The 22,647-nt window shown below is 39.3% G+C and overlaps 2 protein-coding genes across 2 annotated transcripts; one reads left to right on the forward strand and one right to left on the reverse strand.

Annotated features, from left to right (window-relative positions):
• Positions 1-137: 137 nt before the first annotated feature.
• On the forward strand, positions 138-8,458 carry LOC108676475. Its single transcript, XM_018164557.1, has 12 exons — positions 138-938; positions 1,111-1,241; positions 1,742-1,884; positions 2,166-2,521; positions 2,875-3,207; positions 3,420-3,510; positions 3,871-3,987; positions 4,339-4,433; positions 4,741-4,889; positions 5,149-6,054; positions 6,282-6,456; positions 7,416-8,458. Exons 1-12 carry the CDS (start codon positions 190-192, stop codon positions 7,633-7,635), a joined length of 3,465 nt encoding a protein of 1,154 aa, XP_018020046.1. The 5' UTR covers positions 138-189; the 3' UTR covers positions 7,636-8,458.
• A 2,016-nt stretch (positions 8,459-10,474) lies between these two features.
• On the reverse strand, positions 10,475-20,815 carry LOC108676484 (signal recognition particle 14 kDa protein). Its single transcript, XM_018164567.2, has 4 exons — positions 20,692-20,815; positions 20,187-20,259; positions 11,111-11,250; positions 10,475-10,804 (listed from the first exon to the last, which is right to left on the reverse strand). The coding sequence occupies exons 1-4, from the start codon at positions 20,776-20,778 to the stop codon at positions 10,679-10,681; spliced, it is 426 nt and encodes a 141-aa protein (XP_018020056.1). The 5' UTR covers positions 20,779-20,815; the 3' UTR covers positions 10,475-10,678.
• Positions 20,816-22,647: the final 1,832 nt, after the last annotated feature.

Consider the following 22,647-nt stretch of genomic DNA (forward strand, 5'->3'; position numbering starts at 1 on the left):
CATGTAATGTAGGGGCACCATACCATACTACTACGGCGACAGTTCGAACATGTGAGTGTAGGGGCNATTCCCCCTATTATAGACCATTGATATGGAAGAATAAACTCCCCAGCTCCTCGTCGTGCATGTGAGATCTATCACTGATGAGTTCCGCAGGGGAGCGTGGCTGGAGCCCAGCACAACATCAGCATGGCCATTGCGGCTGCCGCAGAAGAAGTGCTGAAGACGGCCCTTGAGGGGGACCCTAAATCCCGAGCCTTTGTGATGCAGATCTTGTCCTTCAAAATGAAGTCCTACCTCATGCACCACATGCATGGAGGGCGTAAGGGACCAAAGGGGGGAATGGGTGGTGCGTTCGGAGGAATGGGTGGTCCTCATGGTGGAATTGGTAACATGTTTGGAGGAATGGGAGGTCCTCAAGACGGAATGAAAGGTTCACAAGGCGGAATGAGTGGCATGTTCGGAGGAATGGGTGGTCCACAAAGCGGAATGGGTGGAATGGGTGATATGTTCGGAGGAATGGGTGGCTCACAAGACGGAATGAGTGGCATGTTCGGAGGAATGGGTAGCTCACAAGGCGGAATGAATGGCATGTTCGGAGGAATGGGTGGTCCACAAGGCGGAATGGGTGGAATGGGTGATATGTTCGGAGGAATGGGTGGCTCACAAGGCGGAATGAGTGGCATGTTCGGAGGGATGGGAGGTCCACAAGGCGGAATGAGCACGAGCGCTGTTCGGCGAGGTCCGGAGGGCTCAGGAGGGAACGTGAGACCTACGGACGGGGCAGGATCCTCTCGACCTCCGAATTTCGACAATTCGCGGCCCCCTCAGAACACAACCCCCTTCGAGAGCGGAGATAGGCGCACGAGTCTCCCGCCCATGACCTCCAACAGCGTGACCAACAACATCGGAAACAATGCTGTATTTTCAGCATCAAGGTAACGGTCCCTAGAATTTTACTTGGGCAACTATTTTTGTTCCACAAACTCAACTTGTTGTTACATGAAAACACAACAATTTATCTACTCATAATTTGCACGAATAATATAAATGGCAAACAACATAAATCTTTACCTTTTAATTATTTAATTCTGTTTGGTACCTTCTCAGCATCGGCCCACAGAGCTGGGGAGAGCAGTCCGACGGGAGTTTCATCTGCAAGGACGGAACACGAATAGACTTGATCAAGATAAAGTGCGACGGCTTCACCGACTGTCGGGACAAATCGGATGAAGCAAATTGTACGTATTTTGCCGTTAAGTCTTTGACTTATGAAATTCACGTGAAATTATATTCACTTATGAAATTCATTCTTAGTGAATAATTTTTTGAAAACTCTGTAACCGAATTATGCCATTTGCCCATCTCGACACTGGTTGTGAAGTGAAAGCAGCGAAGTACGTGCTTTTTGGCAAGTTATATCAGCCAAAAACATACACTTTTATCGGTCGCAGTTCAAATCACAATGAGCGAAATTAAACACGCATTTGGATGAGAATGAATCTCTGAGATCGAACAAGTAGTGAAGTAACTGCGGTGAGGATAATTCAACAAGCAAGTTACAAGGCTTTCGTAAGAAAAGCAACACTATTTCGCAAAAGCAACACAGTAAGCAACAAATTCTATATTCAGCTGAGAACATATACACAAATTAAAGTATTTCTGTATTGTATGCGCAGTGAATGGAAATAGCTCAAAATTAACGATAAAGGTAGCGAACATGATTCTGTACTGAATTCAGGTACGAGAAGATTCAGAAGAGACGCTTCCATCGAGGATGTAAATTCTGTGGAAGACCACAACTCTACGGAAGACCGCAACTCTACGGAAGACCACAACTCAGTAGAGGAAACAAATTCTTGGGAGAATGATAACGATGACCGGGTACATATTATTCCACATATTTGTAATCTGTTGTTTTGTTACTCAACTTTAGTGTATTTCGTTGCATGTTAGGTATATGCTGTATGTATTATTGGCTATTATGCCATGTTTGTGCATTGCGTTCAATTCATTCTGAAAGAGTTAGACTGGTCGGATTGACACAGTTATTACTACGGAGAATGACACGATACTTGAACCATCAATTCTCGGAAATAATGTTAAACAAAATTTTCTGGTATATCGCAAACCACATCTCGATTATTTTGGTCTTTCCCATACAGGCTTTCGGAAATTCTATTTATAGATCACGACTGTCAAAAGATCGTTCAGGCGATCGACGTAGAAGGAACGGGACCGATACAGATTCGTCGAATGAACGTTCTTCGAGTGGCAACCGACGAGAAAGAGGATCCCGAAAATCATCTCCTGGTCGATTCGATGACGATGACTTGGATTCCGGTGAAGATATCTTAGATGCGCTGACACGTCTAATTGGATCTGCGGGAGATGACAACGAAACAGCCGCAGCTCAAGACGATTTTCTGACGTTGTTTCAAGACATCATGAGAACAAATGTAGCTTCAATGCCAGGATTCAACAACAATATTCATAACAGTGTCCAGCAAAATGAAAAGAGGTAAGGGATCAAGCAACGGCGATACACTTTAATGGTGAGCGTCAATCAGGTCTCAGTTGACATACTTAATGACAAAGAAATCGTCAAACCAGGAGCGATCCGTACGAATATCATACCATATTAAGTTGCAATTATATCCAAAACATTCCCTGTAACTTGTTTTTGAGTTCTTCCCCTAGCTGAGACGAAACTTCTGTGTTCACCTTTAATTTAAATTATTCAGGATAGACACTTATTATTTGTTTAGTTACATTTGCTATTTACTAAAATTTATCTCAAACCACTGCAGGATTCTTTCTTTCGTTTTATTGGACATGTTGATAGCAGTTTGGCAAAATTGTATTTACTTTCAGGAATGGCACTCGTCGGACTATGCAGCTGAAGCGGTCATCACAGAGCAGCATGTTCCCTCGACCCGGAAGACACGGAGGTGGTCGTGGAGGTGGCAGAAACTTCCACTGCAGTGCCAAGATGAAGGAGATGCTCGAAATGAAGAAGGTCATATCGATGATGTTCATGCAGCTCGTAAATTCGGAGCCAGATAATATGAAAGGCTTCACCTTCCTCCCTGTGACATTGCGGCAGAGTCTCAAGAGTGCCATCACGATGGTGCTCATGCAAGGACCCCCACGAGTCAACAAGCCGTGGTTCAAGGCTCTGCAAAATAACTCAAGGCTATCAAATCTGTAAGCACCGAAGTCAATTTAAATCTAAGCATCGTTGTGTCGATAGAATGTTTATATTAATGAGATGTTTTATGGTAATTTCTTTTCTTAAAGTGTTCTTTTTGGAGTGTGGACCAAAATGACCATTGCTGATGTATGAAACATAAACCAATAATTCACAATCGTGCACTTTATAAAATTTACAAATAATTTTTTTTTGTCGGTTTCTACAGGACGTTTGGAGTCTATAAGGATGCGAAAAAGTTGAAGGGCGTCGATAAACTACAAAAAATCTTCGATTATTGGAGGAATAATGCGTCGCAGGCAAGTTACAACGATTTTTTAACAGACTAAAACATCTTTTGCTTGGTTTAGCTGGCTGTACATTTTGAGAGGACGTAATTTTATAAAAAATTAATTTGAACTTACTGCGTCAGGGAGCCTGCGAGGGTAGAAGTTATTTTTCTGCTATATTATGTTTCTCTTGGACGCAGTCTAGTAATTGTTATTCCAATTGCATTTGCATTGCGTGTTTTTTAAATATGATTAGAAAACGTCGGCATTTGACGTTCCAGGATGTGACGTGCTATGAGAGCCCTTAGTAAAGTTCACTAAATGACGATATTATTCTATAAAATTGTCCTTCCTAAATCATCCGTTAACATATTCTTTACAACGTGCCAGCTTGCACGCAATGCTCTGGCAGGCGACTCCGAGAGTTTGGAGCTTCTAGATCTTAGCCTCCAGTACATGGACGCCTCCAAGCCCTATCTGGCAAGAATGCACGACATCAAGTCTAGGGTGAGTGCAAATAGCGTCAGGATGCGCGACTGTAAATCCAGGGTGAGTTCAAACTGCGTCAGGATGCGCGAAATACAGAACAGATGCTAAATAAGATATAATAATGTGGGAATTTTATGCAGCACTTACTGATTTGGCTACTGAAATAAGGCTCTGGTTTTTTAGAAGATGGAAATCAGGAATGGTCTTCCAGGGATAAGTTTATTTAGGATGTAAACGGTAATCCTCTATTAACAGTATCCTCTAAAAGTCTTAAGGTAGCGCATGTAGAAGTTGATGAAATGGTATATTTTGAAACACACATACCAATAGGCTACCCCAATTATTTTGTACGTAATTTGTTCGACGCAGATGATGGAGATGATGAAGAACGACCGGACGAAGATGAGGTCACTCCTCAGCGGCAAGCTCGGAACTGAGCCAACTCTGGATGAGCGATGCATGAGGTCTGTTCCGATCACTCAACCCGATCGCATTAGATTATTAGGTGCTTAATAACGAACATCGATACTTTAATAAAAAGCTAGACGATATGAAGGAAGTCAAGTCTCACGGGCATGAGAATAAATACGAACTAGACAATTTTATGATAGTATCTACGAAACATTTTCTTGTATATTGGGTTTGTTTTACTCGTAAGTCTACATAAAAAGTTCCTTTCAGTTCCTAGAAAATTCGACGAGGTTGCAAAATTTTTCCCAGACGCACCGCACTGCTAGCCCGATAATCAAAACTCTGAGTGATGTTCTGCAGGCTATCAGGTGACGTGGCGCAGGCGATGAACTCAGCCCAAATAACTCAGCAAGAAGTGTCGACAATCTTCGAGTCGCCCTTCGACATGATGCAGGAGGACGGGAACTCTGAGAGTAGTTCTTCATCTGTTCCAATCTACTGGCGAGTCGGTGAGTTTACTTTGCTGTGTATTCATAGGTTTAGTTTACTGCTTTTGGGGGATGAGTTCTGGGGTAACTGAGGAGAGGGCTGGAGTAGAGGAGTGATGGCAGGCTGATATGTGGGCTTTAATACATCTCGTCTCTAGAAATAATTATAATGTTCAAAATAATGAGCAATAAATTATGAATCAAAAAAAGTAAACTTATACGGCATGAAATCTTAAGTTGTACCGAATTACATTAAAAATTTGTCATCTTGTCATCACAGAGAACCAGGACGTGCTTCGCGGTGAGCGCTGCTTCGCAACCGGCGCCATGACCTGGTCTAAAGTGGCGGTCTGTAGCTGCAAGGAGAGCGCTGTTCGCCTCCCTCCAGTCATGTTTGGTCCACAGCCCTTTGGAATGAATGGAAGGGGAGGAAGTGACGAGGATATGGGAGTAGGAAATGAAATTTTCGGAATGGGGGGAGGTCGACCAGGAGGAGGATTCCGCGGGATAGGAGGGGGCGAGGGGCCAAGTAGAGGAGGATTCTTCGGAAGGGGGGGAAGTCGAGACGGAGATCAAAACGGCGACGACGATAACGACAACAGTGGTGGATCTGGCATGATGTTTCCCAATCTCCCAGGTCCCAGCAACAGTGGAGGTAGTCCAATAATATTCCCTGGCTCCTCCATCGACTTGAGTACCATTCAGAACATCATCTCAAATTCGATCAGCAATCCAGATGGTTCTCTGAACCTAGACGCCCTCAAGAATATTTTTGCAAACCAAGCATCTGGTGGATTAGACTTAGGTAGCATCTTTGGGAATGTAGGGTCACAAATATCGCCCAATATGACTCCTCAAGCAACATCGAATACCGGGGGCTCAGCTGGGGGAAGTGGAGGATTCGATATAAACAGCCTGCAGTCATTTTTCAATTCCAATGGTCCACGAACTGGAGGCCCAATGTCCAATTTCAACTTTGCTCCTTTGCGCAGTGGCAATAATCGCCCTGATGCAAACCGCCAGATTAACTTGGGTGCAGAGAACCGTAATCGTTCAGATGCAGGTCGCCCTGATGCAAACCGCCAGATTAACTTGGGTGCAGGGAACCGTAATCGCTCAGATGCAGGTCGCCCATTTGACCGGGATGCAGGCTGGCATAACAGCACGAATAACTCATCACGCTTGTGTGAGTAAATTATGCTTCATCAAACGCTGTTAATGATAAATGGTTGCTTATTTTGCACCAATAGTTGAATTTAAAGATTTTTTTAATCTGTTATAAAAATACGATACATTATTTCAAATTATTTACCAACGTTCACTGAATAACCACGTTCTTCTTGAATGAAGACAAAACGATTTTTATAAAGTGTATATTTGCGAAAGAAATATAACTATATTTGTGTATTTCAGCTCACATCGAGCTGAATCACCGATCGGAAATGGAGCTGCAAGACGGCACGCTGCAGGTGACGGGTGAGGTGCTTGTGGGGCTGAAGCTCAACGGCTCATTTGACCTTGGCAGCATCTGCGCCGATAGCTGGAACAGCACTGAGGCACTCGTCGTCTGCAACGTCCTCGCCAACAGGTGCGCTCCCAGTATTGTGTTGTGCATATATATTTTTTCTATTATTAATTTGTCTCTATAACCTAACATAGTTATTTAAGCGCTGAAGGGTGGGCCTGGTGGTGGTGTGGCCTGTCGCTGATTCTTGTAATTTCGTGACTTGTTCATAGATCTGAAGATTGCCCTTTGACCAGATCTTTTCAAACTGACGTTGATTTAAAATAGCTACTAGACTTCTGCGAGGCCCGTAGGGTGCTAGGAATATCAATTCTGAACACATACTTCTCCAAAGCTTCATTCTTGAACGCGTTTATACTCCGAGCGTCAACGATGTAATCAGGGAGGCTGTTCCACATGTCGGTGACTCGAAGCGAAAAGAAGTGTTGTCGCGTGGATGTGTTACTTACAACTCAGATATTTTAGTTTATGGTTGTGGCCCCTGGCCAAGGCTTTAAACAAGAACCTACACGGTTGTGTTGGTTCTTGTTTCAAATTCTGGTAATCCATCTAAAAAAATTGTACAAACCATGAGTATTCATCTATACCCGTACTTCACTTTAAGGTGGAGAGGAGACACAGACGTCGATAAAAAAGACTTGAAAGCTTCATATACTCTTCTTCATTAACATTTTTTTCGCTAACCTGGTCCCGTTTCTTCGATACGTGGCTAATAATTGCATATAGACTAGTTAAATAAATTTAATGTTGATTTGAGGTCTTTACTTGTGCAAAATGAAAACACAAATCCACCTCCAGAAATTCTAACGAAATTTCGGAGCATAAAACGCTACACGACTGTTCAATACCCTGCTTCGACTAAGACCTCCCTTAATAATACTTGAAAGCAGCTCGAGGGCACGAAACATTGTAAAAAGCCTTAAAATGCTCCAAGTAGGACAAAAAATACATCAAATTATAAAAGTTTCCATAATGGTTTATTGTCCAACCGCACGGCATGTTATATCAAACCACCTCCCCAGGCTCAGCCGCCACGAGAAGCCACTGATGCGAGCGCAAGCGAAATCGCCCGTGAAGCCACCGAAGACGCCGATGAACAATGAGCTCAATGTCGCCATAAAGTTGGGCGGGGTGAAGTGCCAGGGCAACGAGACTGACATCATGCAGTGCACCCACTCGCCATGGGGCCCTCAAAGCTGCCCTGGCAACGTGAAGGCTACGGTGACCTGCATCGTGCGCTGATGCGAATAACAGCATTCAAAGGAGGAGAGAGGGAGACCCACCACCTGACTAGCACTGATGAGAGTGACTTTTTCCAATGGTCAGGTTATAAACGTGAGGTTTTTTAATGGCCAGTGCATACCAAGTAAATAGAGATTTGTTTTAGCCTAGATAACAGAAGTGAATAATCAGTAGAGATTTAATCGGCAAGTAAGTCTGATAATTCAGAGTACCGTGGTGTAAAACGGTGTCTAGATCTGCCCAGAATTATGGTACTATTATAGTCCTAATTCCCAATTATGTATGTTCACGTTCAATTGAAGAAAACTGCAGCTACATGAATTTAGGTAGGTATAGATTAAATAACTAAATGTGGGTGAATTAAACGATCTTTTATATTAGAGAATAAAATTCATTTATGACACAATCGTACTCACGGCTAAGTGACAGGGATTTTTTTCGGCATGTAAAAATATGAGAGGGAGGTCAAAAAGTCTAGGAAATATAAACAATTGTGATAAAAAGTGCATTTATTACTTATTAGCCATGCACTGTGGAGTTATTGCACAAACGTGTTTCGACATTTATGATGGGAGCAATTACGCACGCCTGTTAGCACGAAATGGCAACGGCTAGTTATGTTCACGAAGACCATTATGTTCACGAAGACCATTATGTTCACGAATGCTGCGCTGGCTGTCGATATGAATCTGATTCCTCCTGCAGTGCCTTAATGAAACCCATTATTTTCTGTTTGAGATCGTTTCCGTGATGCACTTTCGAGCATATTTCATCAATTTTACCATCAACTGCTTAACTAATAATATCAACAATCTAGAACTGCTTTGTTTTATTCATTTCACAAAATCCTGTTGTAGCAACTGAGTTGCAGTATTTATAAGGAAACTACTTCAATTGTTTCATAACAGAACCATTGTACATTTCATCTGTCCTGGTATTCAAAATGCCCTTTAGAATATTCTGAATTGCGCCCAATTCATGAAATCCCCGATGAAACCGCTGACAATCAAAACTCGTGAAATTCCGAAAAGGCAAGTCTGCTTATCCTTCCTGAAGATCTCTAAGGCAGTCAAGGAAGAGGTTAAACAAACTCCTGCCGAAGTTTTCTGTTATATTGCTGCCACTGAGCATATATTATAAATTGCAACCCAAATACCTATAAATCAAAAAGATTTCAACCCTTAATCGATACGGACCACAAAGTTCTGGGACCGTCACTAGTCGTACTGAAGCTCTATTACAAATATTCAATTATCCATAATGAAAGATCGAAACCTAGAATTTCTGACTGTTACGTATAGTTACGCGTCAGGTAGAAGTACCTATGAAGATAACGTAGTACGAGAGATAAAGGGCGTGTTATTGATCACAGTAAACATGAATATGATCGTATCTCCTAGGAACAGTACGGACAAACAACAAAACTCAAGCACTACTCGCGCTTCTTTAACGTCTCAGTATGCGAGCAAGCGAAACCGGAAATAAAGTTAGAAAAACGATCACAAACAGAACGGCGCACAAGTCAAGGTATCTTCTCAAAGCAAATATAGATTTCGGTCTCCTGCGATTAATCTCCACGTTGCTACTTTATCACAAGGTCAGGGAGGAATGGAGAGACTTCTAAACTACATGAGCAACACTGCACACAGGTAGCAAAAATGAATAGGTTGGGTCACTAGTAATGGAATAAAGGAGCAAGACCAAGCCAACCGCCATTCACTTTCTGATGAGCGCTCAAGCGGCAGCCTTTCTTCAAGTACCATTTTATTCGCTTTCGGTGGGAGGGGAACTCCTACTCTGACAGATCAATTGACGTTTATCACTAGGTACCGCAGAGCGTGCTGAGGAGGAATTAGTGCCCCAATGCAAGTTAACGAGACCACTGCCTAATAAATCACATGGCATAAAAACACTCAAAAGAGAACAAACTGGGGCAGAAAGTCTCAATGCATGCAACGCTGCCACTCTTCAGCTTGATTTTCGGGACATTTTGGTCAACATAATATTTTTTCTTCAAATGTTCCAGACAAAGATAATATGAGAAAATACAACCAACACTTACATTCCTTTCTACCATAATGTTGAACGTGAAGAATCCTAATACTATAAATTACAATTCGTCAAAGCATTATTCTACATCAGTATTATAACTAACAATTTTGTTAGCTATAGGAGTACAAGTATTATGATGCAAAGATGGAACATGAATTAAGACATTAAACAACTGAAAACTTGGGAGCCCACCAAATTTGACATGAAATCGAATCAAGTTGATCAAATAACATGCATGTGAGAACCAAAGAAAATAACCTAAATGATGTTTAAAATTTCAGTATTATAGATTTATCAATGAAACAAGCGCTCAACCGAACCTCAATGACAGATATTGCCCCTAATTTAGCAGCAAGTGCAGAATTAACACTATAATACCATTTTACATATTCAATATGGACAATTTGCTACTAGGCACTAAATCAAACATAAAATGTACATAAATAAAGCAAGCTAAGGAAATCCTGATACTGCAGCTGTAATAGAAGAGGAATGTGCGGCCAACAAAAGTTAATTGCTAGGATAAGTTATGACAATTTTTTTAAAAATCCACTTGATGAACAAATTTATCCGTTATTCAAAATTTCAACAAGTTTATTAATTTAAACAAATAGTTTCGATTTATTAAAAATAATAATAATATATAAAAAACGTTGCATTGAGACAGACACAGAAATAACACAATACAAAATTTTATGCACCCCAACAAGAAAATGAACAATGAGTAAGAGGGCAACTGAGTGCGAGATGAAATTTTTATTTCCTTGGATTTTCCATCAATTTGTCCATGAAACAAATCAAGCAACAAAAATACAAAAACATTGAAGGTACTTTAGCAGCATAGTTGCAATTGCTTATTTTATAGCATAGTGATGGCGTGAAAATAAAGGAAATTTCCCTCAGTGCACCCAACCTTAACAGGCATGGCAACCTTCCTATCAACCTCACATATAAATATAATGTATAAATTGCTAAGCAGTTTAGCTAATAATTATTGAGTAGCCTTTTTGCTTTTTACTCTCTTTCTTGGCTTCTTCTCCTTCCTTAATCCATCCATACTGGAGCGAAGGAACTGAGCAAACTGGGCTTGGTATTTGACCACCTCACTGGCTTTAACCTGCACAGAGATCATTTCATAATGTGAAAGGAAGATTAGAGTAAACTAGTCATGAATGATTTGGATTTAAATACTGTTTAATGTAATGATGGCAAATAGTTACTCCTGTAATGAAGGAGCAATAATGGAATGAAACAAAAAAAAAATTTCAGAAAATTACTATAAGTAATATAGTGAAAATTCATCATACAGCATAATGATTAAATGTTGGAAGAAAAAATACTAATGAAAGGTGGTAACCATTTTGAAGTAGTTGCTATGTAATTAAAATGCTGGTTATGTTAAAAAAATTAAAAAAAATCTTACAACAGAACTGATGGTTTTGCTATGATGTCTAGCTCGTAGGAGACAACTGAAGGTTTCTGGCTCGGGAAGAGGTTCAGCAACTTTGACAATCTTGCCCTTCTTTGTCCTTGTCTTAGGAATGGGAACCTTACGGCCATCATCTGCAATAATGAAGCATACATTTTACATTTAATTGAGTAAGGACTAAGAATAAAAGCACATATTGGCTGATAAATCTATTACGTATATCTATTGTATATTGTAAATCTATTGTATAGTCTATTGATTGATAAATCTCAAGTAGACAAAACTAAAAAGCAACTTAAACAACCTTTTATTCCAGAATAATAGTTGTAAAACTTGGTGGAGATAAAAATTCCCAGATAAATAAAGTATTATAGTTCCTAAATATTACTATTTCCAGTGAAAGAAATCAATTTTTTTTGCAATTTTTCAAGGACCTGCTGAAAAATCAAGAACATTCAGACATTCAATTGTAACATCTCAAGTTCAACTGCCAGGGTGCACAGAATGAGTTAACATCTGAAGATATTAGGGCTTAGGTGACATAAAAGCTCAGCATCACAATCTTTGTCTTCAGATGACTTTGATACCTTTCTACAAGTTTACATGTATTTTTGAAAAGAAATCTTGAGGAGGCTCATTGAAGTAGTTCAGGATAAAAATCATTTATGAACACTGGCAACATTTTGGTCCTTAAAACCTGATATTGGACACAATTGCCAAAATAAACAGTGAGATTGGGGTAAGCCAGGGTTGGCATTGATTAAATCAAACTGATTAAATCATGTGATTAAATCATTTGATTTTTTATAAAAAAATCATGATTTTATTATTTTTTTTCTCATTTATTATCTTTTTTATGTATTTAAATATACGTATAGAGTGACAGTCTTTAATTTATTTTTAGGTATTGTTATTCATAGTTTAGTATAAATGTACTATGACAATTTGCAATATAAACTTGCTGCCTTTAGTGTGTATTACATTATAATGAATTGAATGTTATAAGTACAGGGGCATAAATTGTATCAATACATAGTACATAGCTAGCAGCTTAGCCAATTCGTATAAGGCTATAAATAGTCTTTAACTATTTGTTATATATTAATAACATTATACAATTAAATGTGTTAGCTAGCTCATATAAGAAGGGTTGGTTGAGATTGTATTGACCATTTACGTACTCATTTAGAAAGATATCAACCCTAATATTAATACCAATAGTATTCTAATTAAAATATTTCATTTCAATCTTTAAATATGTGAATCTATAACTAGAAACAAAACAATTACAATTATAAAACTATATATAAAATAATTAAATGCCATGAATGGAAATAAAATGTTTGAATTGTGTACATTTTTAATTCAAACAGTGTTAGCTTTTCTCATAACATTAGTCTCATTTCAAGTCATTTGAGGTTTGTTTGGTTGTCGTTCGGTTTATATTTAGTTACTGTCAAACAGGGTAATAAGGGACGGGTGGGGTAAATCAGGACGCGCATCCCACATTTGGTAGAAATGTTGTAGCAGCTAAACTAATCAAAATATTGCAAAACTAAAAATAGTGGCATAAACTTAAACAGTTTTACTATCTATTATGTATAAAGCTAGTTAAGAAATTGTACATTTACTATCTCTAAAAATTGCAGAAAAAAAGTGTGAAGAGTGAGATTTTGGACCAGTACTTCTACTAAGGTCTGGAGCAAAAAAAATATTTGCCATATTATTGAATTTTACATACATAAAAGTTGCACACAGGTGTTGGCTTGAAAACATGATTGACGGAATTTGCCTATCTCATTCCCACCCAAAAATGGCAGCCATTTCCGCATGATGGGGTAATGAGGGACAACCCCCCCCCCCCAGGGTAATAAGGGACACTCTTAAAAACACATTTACAGTAGAACCTCAGCTAGCAAAGGCTCCAGTTAATAAAAAATTGATTAACAACAAAGAATTTTGATTATACTTACCTTGCTCAGCAAAAAAAATTCCACTAGTCGACAAATTAGTGCATCATCAGTCATCACAAAATTGTGCATAGAATGTCACACATAGAATCGTACACTGGGCATCACAGAATAAAAAGTAATTGACCTAAACTATGATTTATTTCTCCAAAACATATGATGGTTGTCACTAAAACATTCCTTTTTGTTTCAGGTATGTTTTTTACAACTTTTTTTATAGTGAAGTCACTTAATCCAATGAAAATGTTGTGAAATTACAAGCTGTCCTGTAAGCTTACAGATACAGAAGAAATGCTATATGGCTGCAGATATGAAGCTTGCAGTGGACAAGGTCGTTGTAAATGCTCAATGGCATGTTCATGGATATGGTAATATCACATCAATAATGCGGTAATTAATAAATATGGTAATGTCATATCAATAAAGGAAAACCAAATAAAAATCACAGAAAATGTCATTTATTCTACCTCTACATCATCTACAATAAAAGAGGACTTCAGAGTACTGTTAGTAATAGATGAGGACACTCTGCATGCTTCAAACATTTTAAAATTAAGTTTTATTGCAAGTGTCCTGGATTACCCCGTTCCCAGGGGTAATTTGGGACGCTTCTATTTTGCATCTGGCGCCTCATGTACCTACATATATAAACCGGTAGTATAGCATATGTTTTTTTTTAGATGCCAGTCAATAGCCCTTGCAAATAGCTTTAAAATGAGCTCAAACTCGTTTTTGAAATGTTACATGGTAAGAAGTTATCAACAAAAAAAGCTTAAAACTGTCCCTTATTACCCCGTTTGACGGTATTGGTTTATTGGTCTGAATCAAATGAGAACAGTGCAACCAGTCACTCAGACACTACTAGTTGGTGTGTTTAGAGGGTAGAGTCTACTAGATTTATAGGACATAAAACTAGGAGATCAATTGATAGTGCTGTGCACTGTTGACTGTGCTATCAGCTACCTATCTGTTATGTGACTCTTCAATGTTTAGAAGATCAGCATTCCTGAAGTGTTGTATATTGAAGCCAGTTAAATGGTCAATAAATATTTAGCTTCTTACCTTGCTCCATACAAACTTTACAAAGCTAATGAATAGACATAATTGTTTAAATAATTGTTTACCCAAAAGTCTCAAAGTGTTAAACACCACCTTGGCCATTTTTGAAGGCAATAACTCCCCTTTTTGGCCATCCATATACTGTTATTGTTAGCAGGCTAATTGCAGCATAAAAAATAACATTTCAAAAAGACAAAAAAAAAAAAACCTGAACAAATGAAAAATCAAATAAATAAATAAAATTATGAAAAAATAAAAAATCATTGATTTTTTATTAAAAAAAATCACCAACCCTGGGGTTAACCCTACCATGTGACCAGGTTACAGTTATGCCATAGTCTAAAAGATGTGCCAGATGCATGAAATTTGTTTTCAATTTTTAAATCTACAACGGTGTGCGATAATATGTAAAAAAAATGGACCATGTGCCATAACTAATATAATAATAGTTTTAACATGGGTGAGTGGCAACAACACCACCACGCAGCAATGTACATAGCATACCATCAAATGGGTTTTGAGCGGTTTTTGTTAATAACTTCTTACCATGAAACATTTCATAAACAAGTTTGGGCTCATTTTAAAGGGCTTTGCAAGGGCTATTGTATGGCATCTCCAAAAAATTCCATATACTTTTTTTAAGGTGCTAGATGCAATATAAAAGGCTCCTAAATTAATCTGAAAATGGGGTAAAAAGGGACACTTGAAATAAAACTTTCAAACCTTTCCCCCTTTCAAACATTTCAAGCATGCAGAGTGTACTCATCTATTGCTAACAGTACTCTGAAGTCCTCCTCTTCCTTTGTAGATGATGTAAATGTAGAATAAATTAAATTTTCTGTGACTATTACTTGTTTTTTCTTCATTGATATAATATTACCTTATCCATACATTACTGTATTATTAATGTGATATTACTGTATCCATGGACATGCCATTGAGCATTGACAACAACCTTGTCCACTGCAAGCTTCATATCAGCAGCCATGTAGCACTTCTTCTGCATCTGTAAGCTTACAGGATGGTTTGTAATTTGGCACAATTTTAATCTAGTGAAGTGATTTCACTATAACAAAAAAGATTGTAAAAAACATACCTGAAACAGTAAGGAATATTTTAGTGACAACCATCATATTTTTGGAAAAATAAATCATAGTTTAGGTTAATTACTTTTCATTCTTTGTTGCCCAGTGCTCAATTCTATCTGTGATATTCTATGCACAATTTTGTGATGACTGATGCAGTAACTTTTAATTAGGTGAAATTTTTTTCACTGAGCAAGGTAAATGTAATCAAAATTCTTTTTTGTTAATTGATTTTTTCATTAACTGGAGCCTCTGCTAACCAAGGTTCTACTGTAAATGCGTTTTTAGGGGTGTCTCTTATTACCCCAGGGGGGTGTCACTTATTACCCCATTTTGCAGAAATGGCCACCATTTTTTCTTGGAATGAGATATGCGAATTCTGTCAATCACGTTTTTAAGCCAACACTAGTGTGCAAATTTTATGTAAGTAAAAATTTTCAATACAACAAATATTTTTTCTGCTACAGACTTTAGCAGAGGTACTTTTCCAAAATCTCACTTTTCACACTTTTTTTCAGGGATTTTTTAGAGGTAATAAATGTATGATTTTTCAACTTGCTTTATGCTGCATAGATAGTAAAAAGGTTGAACTTTTCACCACTATTTTTAGTTTTGCAATATTTTAATTAGTTCAGCTGCTACAACATTTGTTCAAAATGTTGGAGGACTGTCTCTTTTTACCCTGCCCATCACCGTTTACCCTGATTGATGGCATTTATAACCGTATATAGTATGATGTCTCTGCTGCCAGCAGCTGCACCTATGCAATGATGCAATATCTTTCACAAGGCCACCACATGACAATGCTTTTAACACATTAATAACTGTATATATTTCAATGCAGCTACTGCTGATGCACATAGCTGCGGCTATGTGCTGACAATGCAATTGTATCTATGTGATTCAAAACTCCTGTGCACATATCAGTGACTAACAAGTTGCATTCAATGCTGGCTGCTGCAATGCCTTCACTCTCATTGCATGAACATCTGCACAAACTAATCATATTGAGATTGTTCTGCATAAACCACGCAGACCATAGCATTCAGAAAGCTCATTTTGAAAGAGCTAATTCCCCAAAAATGTACATCTTTGATGTACATAGTTAACATATATAATATATATTCAACATATAGTTTGAGGCCTACTGCTGCCAACAGCTGCAGCTGTGTGATGACTGATATTATTGTATCCTTGTCCCTCACTTATGAAGATTAGTGACAAATGCGCTGATTGCAATGCTAGCTGCTGCAATGTAGTGGCCTAAAATAGGAGCAGGTTTGTATCAATGTGAGCGGGACAGCTGCCCAACCCAATATCAACTGGTAGGCCGCAGCAGCAGCGCTTGTCCCGCTCCTATTGTGGCGGTGCGAGAGCACTGCCGCTGCTGCAGGCTTGCTCATCTTCGAGCCCACAGCCACCTCTCCTAAAGTGAGTAGCACTGGAGTGCTCTGGCTGTCCTGGTGGATCTAAATGACCAACCATTTCCTAGAATTCCACCATGCATGCAGCAGGGACATTCATCACTCAGGTTGATTTCTTCAACTTTCCTGTGCAGACTACAGTACTGCACAGACCATTGCTTTCAGGAACCTAATTTGCACAGGAAAATAGAGAAAATATATACATCTCCCTGCAACAGACAGATTTGAAATGTATCTACTTGCTGAGCCACAACAAGAGGATACCTGCTGTTTTTTGAGCTGCAGGGTTGCCACTAGATAAATTATTACTTACTCCTTAATTAAAGAACAATATCAAACCATAAGATTTCCAGATATAGGTATCAAGTAGGCAGATGTCAAAATTGTACAAGAGTGAGCCTTAGAAGCAAAACAATTTCCAGACAGTAATTATGGCACAATTCCAGACAGTAAGGATGCCAACCTCATTGCCCCAAAGATGTCAAGGTACAATCAAGGCAGACAGCAGTTGCCAATTATGCTTCTTTATAGTCATAGATTGCAATTTAGGATCAATATGGCTGATGCAAGTTTAGCACAGTCCGCACGGATTTGCGTGCATTACAATCATTACGGCCAATACGCAATGATTGCCTGATTGCCATGTACAAACACTTATTAAGATTGTTGCAGCTGATGCAAGATGATTGGCATAGCAACATGGATATATGGGCATTATGATTGTTTTGGTCATTAGGCAAAGCTGGATGATTGGCATGAACAAACGCCCATTACGATTGCTGGCTGTGACATACAAGCAATTATATAAAACAAGTGAGAGATACACACAATCAGGCATGGAATTCATCTACTTGGTGAGTAGCAACTGGATTTTTTGAGCCATGGTTTTATTGATTTGCCAGCCATGAATGTAGAGCCATTTACAAGCCACAAACTTATTTACAAAGTCTTGTACACATGTTCCTACAATCTCAAATTTTACCCTAAAATCAGTCAAACAGCAAAAATAACATATGTCTTTACTTTAGTGGCAACAGAACACTTGATAATGCAGTTTGACCGCTTTGACATGACTGTAACTATGCGATCTTTTAAAAAAGTTTTGGGTTGAATTGTTCTTATTACAGTCTGCAGGATATTTTGGTGGCAGCATTGAATTACTGCAGATTGTGGAAGCTAATAATTTAATGAAATGACACGTTTGCTGAAAACTGCAATTTTTTCAATCGAACAAAAATATATGACATTAGAGTTGCAAGATTTCATACCTACTAAAATAATATGATATTAGAGCTGCAATATTTTGGAAATAAGTAAGACTTTTCCCAACTTGCATGCAATGACAGCATTATTTATTGCTTTATTCACAGGCTGCAAGTGCAATCCATGATTAACATAATGACAAACCAGAGATTTTTTAGAATCATTTAAACCAATTTCTTATTTGTGTTAATGCTGTTATCCCTTCTCAACTACCCAGCCCCCATCTGGTACCCTGTTGCCTCCTGCTCAGCAATTGCCAGCCTGCAGATTATACAGAATACTGCATTGAGACTAGCCACTGGCTGCCTCAAAATGGCCCCAATCTCCCATCTGCACCAGGAGACTGGCGTCCTCCCTTTGCCCGCGCACCTGGACCTGGCTTGCGCCCAGTTCCTCGCCAGCGCCCTCCCATGCTTCCTTTTGCATGGTTTCTGCCCCTCTTGGTGACCGCCCTATGAAAGCCTCGATACAATCAAGGCTTGGCCATCTTGTCACACCACTCTTGACAAATGGTATCTTGCCTGCCGGGACATACGGAGAAGCCAAGCAGTCTCTCCGCAGGGAGATTACTTCCCGCGTGGTGGCAACTGCCGCCATAAACGCTGTCCTTGCTGCCCCGCCACCGCCAATTGCTTCAGTGGAGACCCCACTCCCTTGCCCCTACCGCTCAGTGTTATCCCAGCTCCGCTCGGGATACTGAAGCTCCCTGGCGTCCTATTCTACCAGGATCGGATGCTCCGCTAGCTCCGCCTGCCCGGAGTGCGGGAATTCCCTCCAATCTGTTCAGCACCTCTTTGTCTGCCCCACATTCCCCACGTCTCTCAGCATCTCCTCACTGTGACACAACCCCGTGAAGGCAGCAGCTTTCCTGGCCACCCTCCCTGCCTTTGCCCACCTCCCCCCTCTTCTGGTTCCAGCCCCCTGCCCTCCACCAGAGCCTCCACCCCTGGCGAGCGTGACGGTCGCAACTAACAACAACAACAATGCTGTTATCCCTGATACCGTAAAATGGGGTAACTTAGACCGGCGGGGTAACTTAGACCACTTTTTGTTTTTTTAACAAAAACCCCCACAACTCAAAAACTATTTGACATAGAAAAATTTTGTCAATGGGCATTAAAGGCCTAATACTGAGGCTACATAACACAATAGAAAGATTTGAAAAGTTTGCATATCTAATAGGTTAAAAAATTAAAAATGTGACCCACGAAAAAAAGCTATTATTTAAAGCCTGTCAGAGTACCCCCTCCAATTTTTTTATTTTTTGGTTAAATAACTCCAGGTTTTGATGCATTGTAGTAGAACTCTTCTAGTTACATATGCAAATGACAAATTTTAGGAAAGTGTCATAGTTTGCAAATGGGGGGCGCCGCCCCCAAATGGGGTAACTTAGACCACCTAATGTCAGCCCTGACGGGGTAACATAGACCGGCTTGGAAGTTAATATAAAATTACCATATATAACATATTTTATGTTTGACAGCCTATTTATGTTTTTTCTTTATGTTTCAGACTCTACAGAGTCTTATATATGGTAATTTTAACTTAATTTCCAAGCCAGTCAATATTACCCCATCAGGGCTGCCATTAGGTAGTCACATTTCCCTCATTATGGGGCGGCGCCCCCCATTTGCAAACTATGACACTTTCCTCAAGTTTGTCATTTGCATATGTAACTAGAAGAGTTCTACTACAATGCACCAAAACCTGGAGTTATTTGGAGTTATTTTACCAAAAAATATAATTGATTTTACCACCCGGTCTAAGTTACCCCAAGAGCTGGGGTAACAAAGACCATCACTTTTTTTGAAATTACATAAAGACTATGAGAGGCAGGAGCCAGCAATTTATGGTGAGTGAAGCTAGAGTATAGACCTGTATTTTGCATGTTTCAATTCAAGTTTAATTTAGCTAGTAAGAAAATGGCATCATTTATAAGAAAAAAAGTGGTCTAAGTTACCCCATTTTACGGTATATTATTAAATATTTTAAGGAGGGCCTGTAATACCTGTAAATTATAAATTACATGGGTATTATAAGGAGGGCCTGGAGAGGAGGGGTACCTCCTGGCTCTTCTTCTTTTTTGTAGCCTGGAGCCTGGAGAAAAGTAGTAAAATATGAAAAACAAATATGAGATGAGAAACATATGAAAAGCACGACATCATATCACTTCCATAGCCTGATTAACACATTAGTTTTCCTTGCATGCTGAAACTAACCCATTTACTGTTGTTTGCATCTATTCTATCTTGCATGGGATCCAACTTACATCTTTTAATGCTGAGAGTGACAGTTCCTTTGTCCCGAGCATGATGAAACATTAGAGTGAGCTCAGACATAAACTGAAAAGAAAAAGGACAGCATTATATAGTTTTTGTCGCAAATGAATAATTCAGATCACTGTAAACAATTTATTCTTCTATAAACAAGTCTTAAAATGCCTAGCAAATTACGGACCAGGCAATAAGTCCAGCAGCTAGCCCATCTCAAACAATCGTCACTCGTCAGTTATGAAAAGATCGGGTTCCAAAGGCCGGATCCCTTGTGAATCAAGTCACGAAAGTTCAAGAATCGGCAAAAGGCCTATTTCTTCAATGCCGACACTGCTATAATAATATAGGGTAATCAAGTCACGAAAGTTCAAGAATCGGCAAAAGGCCTATTTCTTCAATGCCGACACTCCTATGCTTAACGTATATGTAATTTCTACGACTAATTTTTATTTCCAAGAACCTGTTCCAATAACTACTCTCGTAAAACTATCACTAACTTACAACATCATTGCTGAGGTGTTCTTTCATTGTGTAAAAATATGTGAACGAAATACTGTGTTTCAGCTGATTCAATAGCCTCTTCAACATTCGTAACCTCACTGATGTTTGAACACGTTTTTACTTTTGCTTCAGCGTCTCGGAGAGTAACTCGCTCGTCATCGTCCTGCCAATCTTGACATTTAATTTATCATAATAACTTCAGAATAATTTGTATTAAATTTCACATGGAACTATGAGGCTGCAAACGATTAGTTTATTCATTTATGTTGTCAGGTTAGAATAATTTAATTGCAAAAAAAAATACCATTTAGGGTAACAATTTTTTACGCCTGGCCTTTCCTTGCACTCGAACTTCGAAGACCACGAACGCTTGAATTGGGTATCGTGAGCCGCTTCAGTAAAAATTGTTTACTATAACTTCTTTTTTCTATTTTAATTGTTTAACCCATTTAAAAAGAGTTGGGCAATAGTTTTTCTGTTCATAAGTATGGCGAGTATTGACAAAAAACCTCGCACCAACCCTAATTCGGGCAGTGGTTGGCCCAGAAAGACCAGCCAGAGTACAGATGTCAATGGAAGCTCTAACGTCAGCGGAAACCGCAATATTAGCTTGTAAGTAACTAGCTGAGTTCAAATTATTCCTAACAATAACAGTTTAGCTCACCTATTGATGGGATCATGGGTTTGATTCACAGATTCAGGCATTGAAGTCCTGTTTTTGTGTCAAGCCAAGCCAGTACAAAGAATAGGTTGCTAGGTATCCATAGACTAAGACTTAAAGACTATCATACCTAGCCTCATAGACATAGTGTCAAAGCAGATTTTTCAGACTCTTCTAGTCTTCTTCAAGTTCATTTTTGAGTTCTATAAGTAGAGCAGTATATAAAGTAGCATGGATACCAACATTATTGACTTTATTGTACATAAGAAATTGTAAATCTTGAGTAGGTTTTCCTAGATCATAGATGAGAAAATTAAAAATGAACTGATTCTAAAAAATCTGGAGAGTCTTGGCTTTCAGTGCTTTGTCATTGCCAATATGTGAATATGATTGAATTTGAACACAAGTAATAATGTCACTAGACAGCCATGGTCAGGAAGGTGCAGCGTGTACGCCGGAGGTTTGTTTTCGGATGTACGCCAGTACGCCAGGGAAGAAAGTTGCCAATATGCTTGCTAAAAACGAAAGTGTAACCCTCACCAATGCTGCATGATCGACACAGGCACACATACTTTACGATTGATGCCTGGCGATCGTCACAAACAGACGTGCTTTAAGATCTATATAGCCAATGCCAATGATCAACACTGATGCGCGCTCTTTGCGATCGAAGTGGCCGATGCCTAGCCCTAATGATCGACACAAGCGCGTGCGATTTACGATCGGTTTAGCCGATGCCCAATGATCACTACTGATGCGCGCTCTTTGCGATCAAAGTGGAAGATGCCTAATGATCGACACAAGCGCGCGCGATTTACGATCGTTTTAGCCGATGCCAATGATCAATACTGACTGATGCGCGCTCTTTGCGATCAAAGTGGAAGATGCCTAATGATCGACACAAGCGCGCGCGATTTACGATCGGTTTAGCCGATTCCCAATGATCAACACAGAAGCGCGCCCTCTGCGATCAAAGTGGCCATTGCCTAATGAACGACACAAGAGCACGCGATTTATGATCGGTTTAGCCGATGCCAAATGATCAACACTGATGCGTGCTCTTTGCAATAAAAATGGCCGATGCCTAATGATCGATACAACCGCACGCAATTTACGGTCGGTTTAGCTGATGCCCAATGATCAACACTGATGAGCGCTCTCTGTGATCAAAGTGGCCAATGCCTAATGAAAAAGTAATGATCAACACAAGCGAATAACACAAAATATGGTAACACTAACAATATGGTATTAACAACACAACACATTGCAACACAAAATATCACTGCACAACAGCA

The sequence above is a fragment of the Hyalella azteca genome, unplaced genomic scaffold (assembly GCF_000764305.2).
Source record: "Hyalella azteca isolate HAZT.00-mixed unplaced genomic scaffold, Hazt_2.0.2 contig13059, whole genome shotgun sequence".
In the NCBI taxonomy this organism is placed as follows: Eukaryota; Metazoa; Arthropoda; class Malacostraca; order Amphipoda; family Hyalellidae; genus Hyalella; species Hyalella azteca.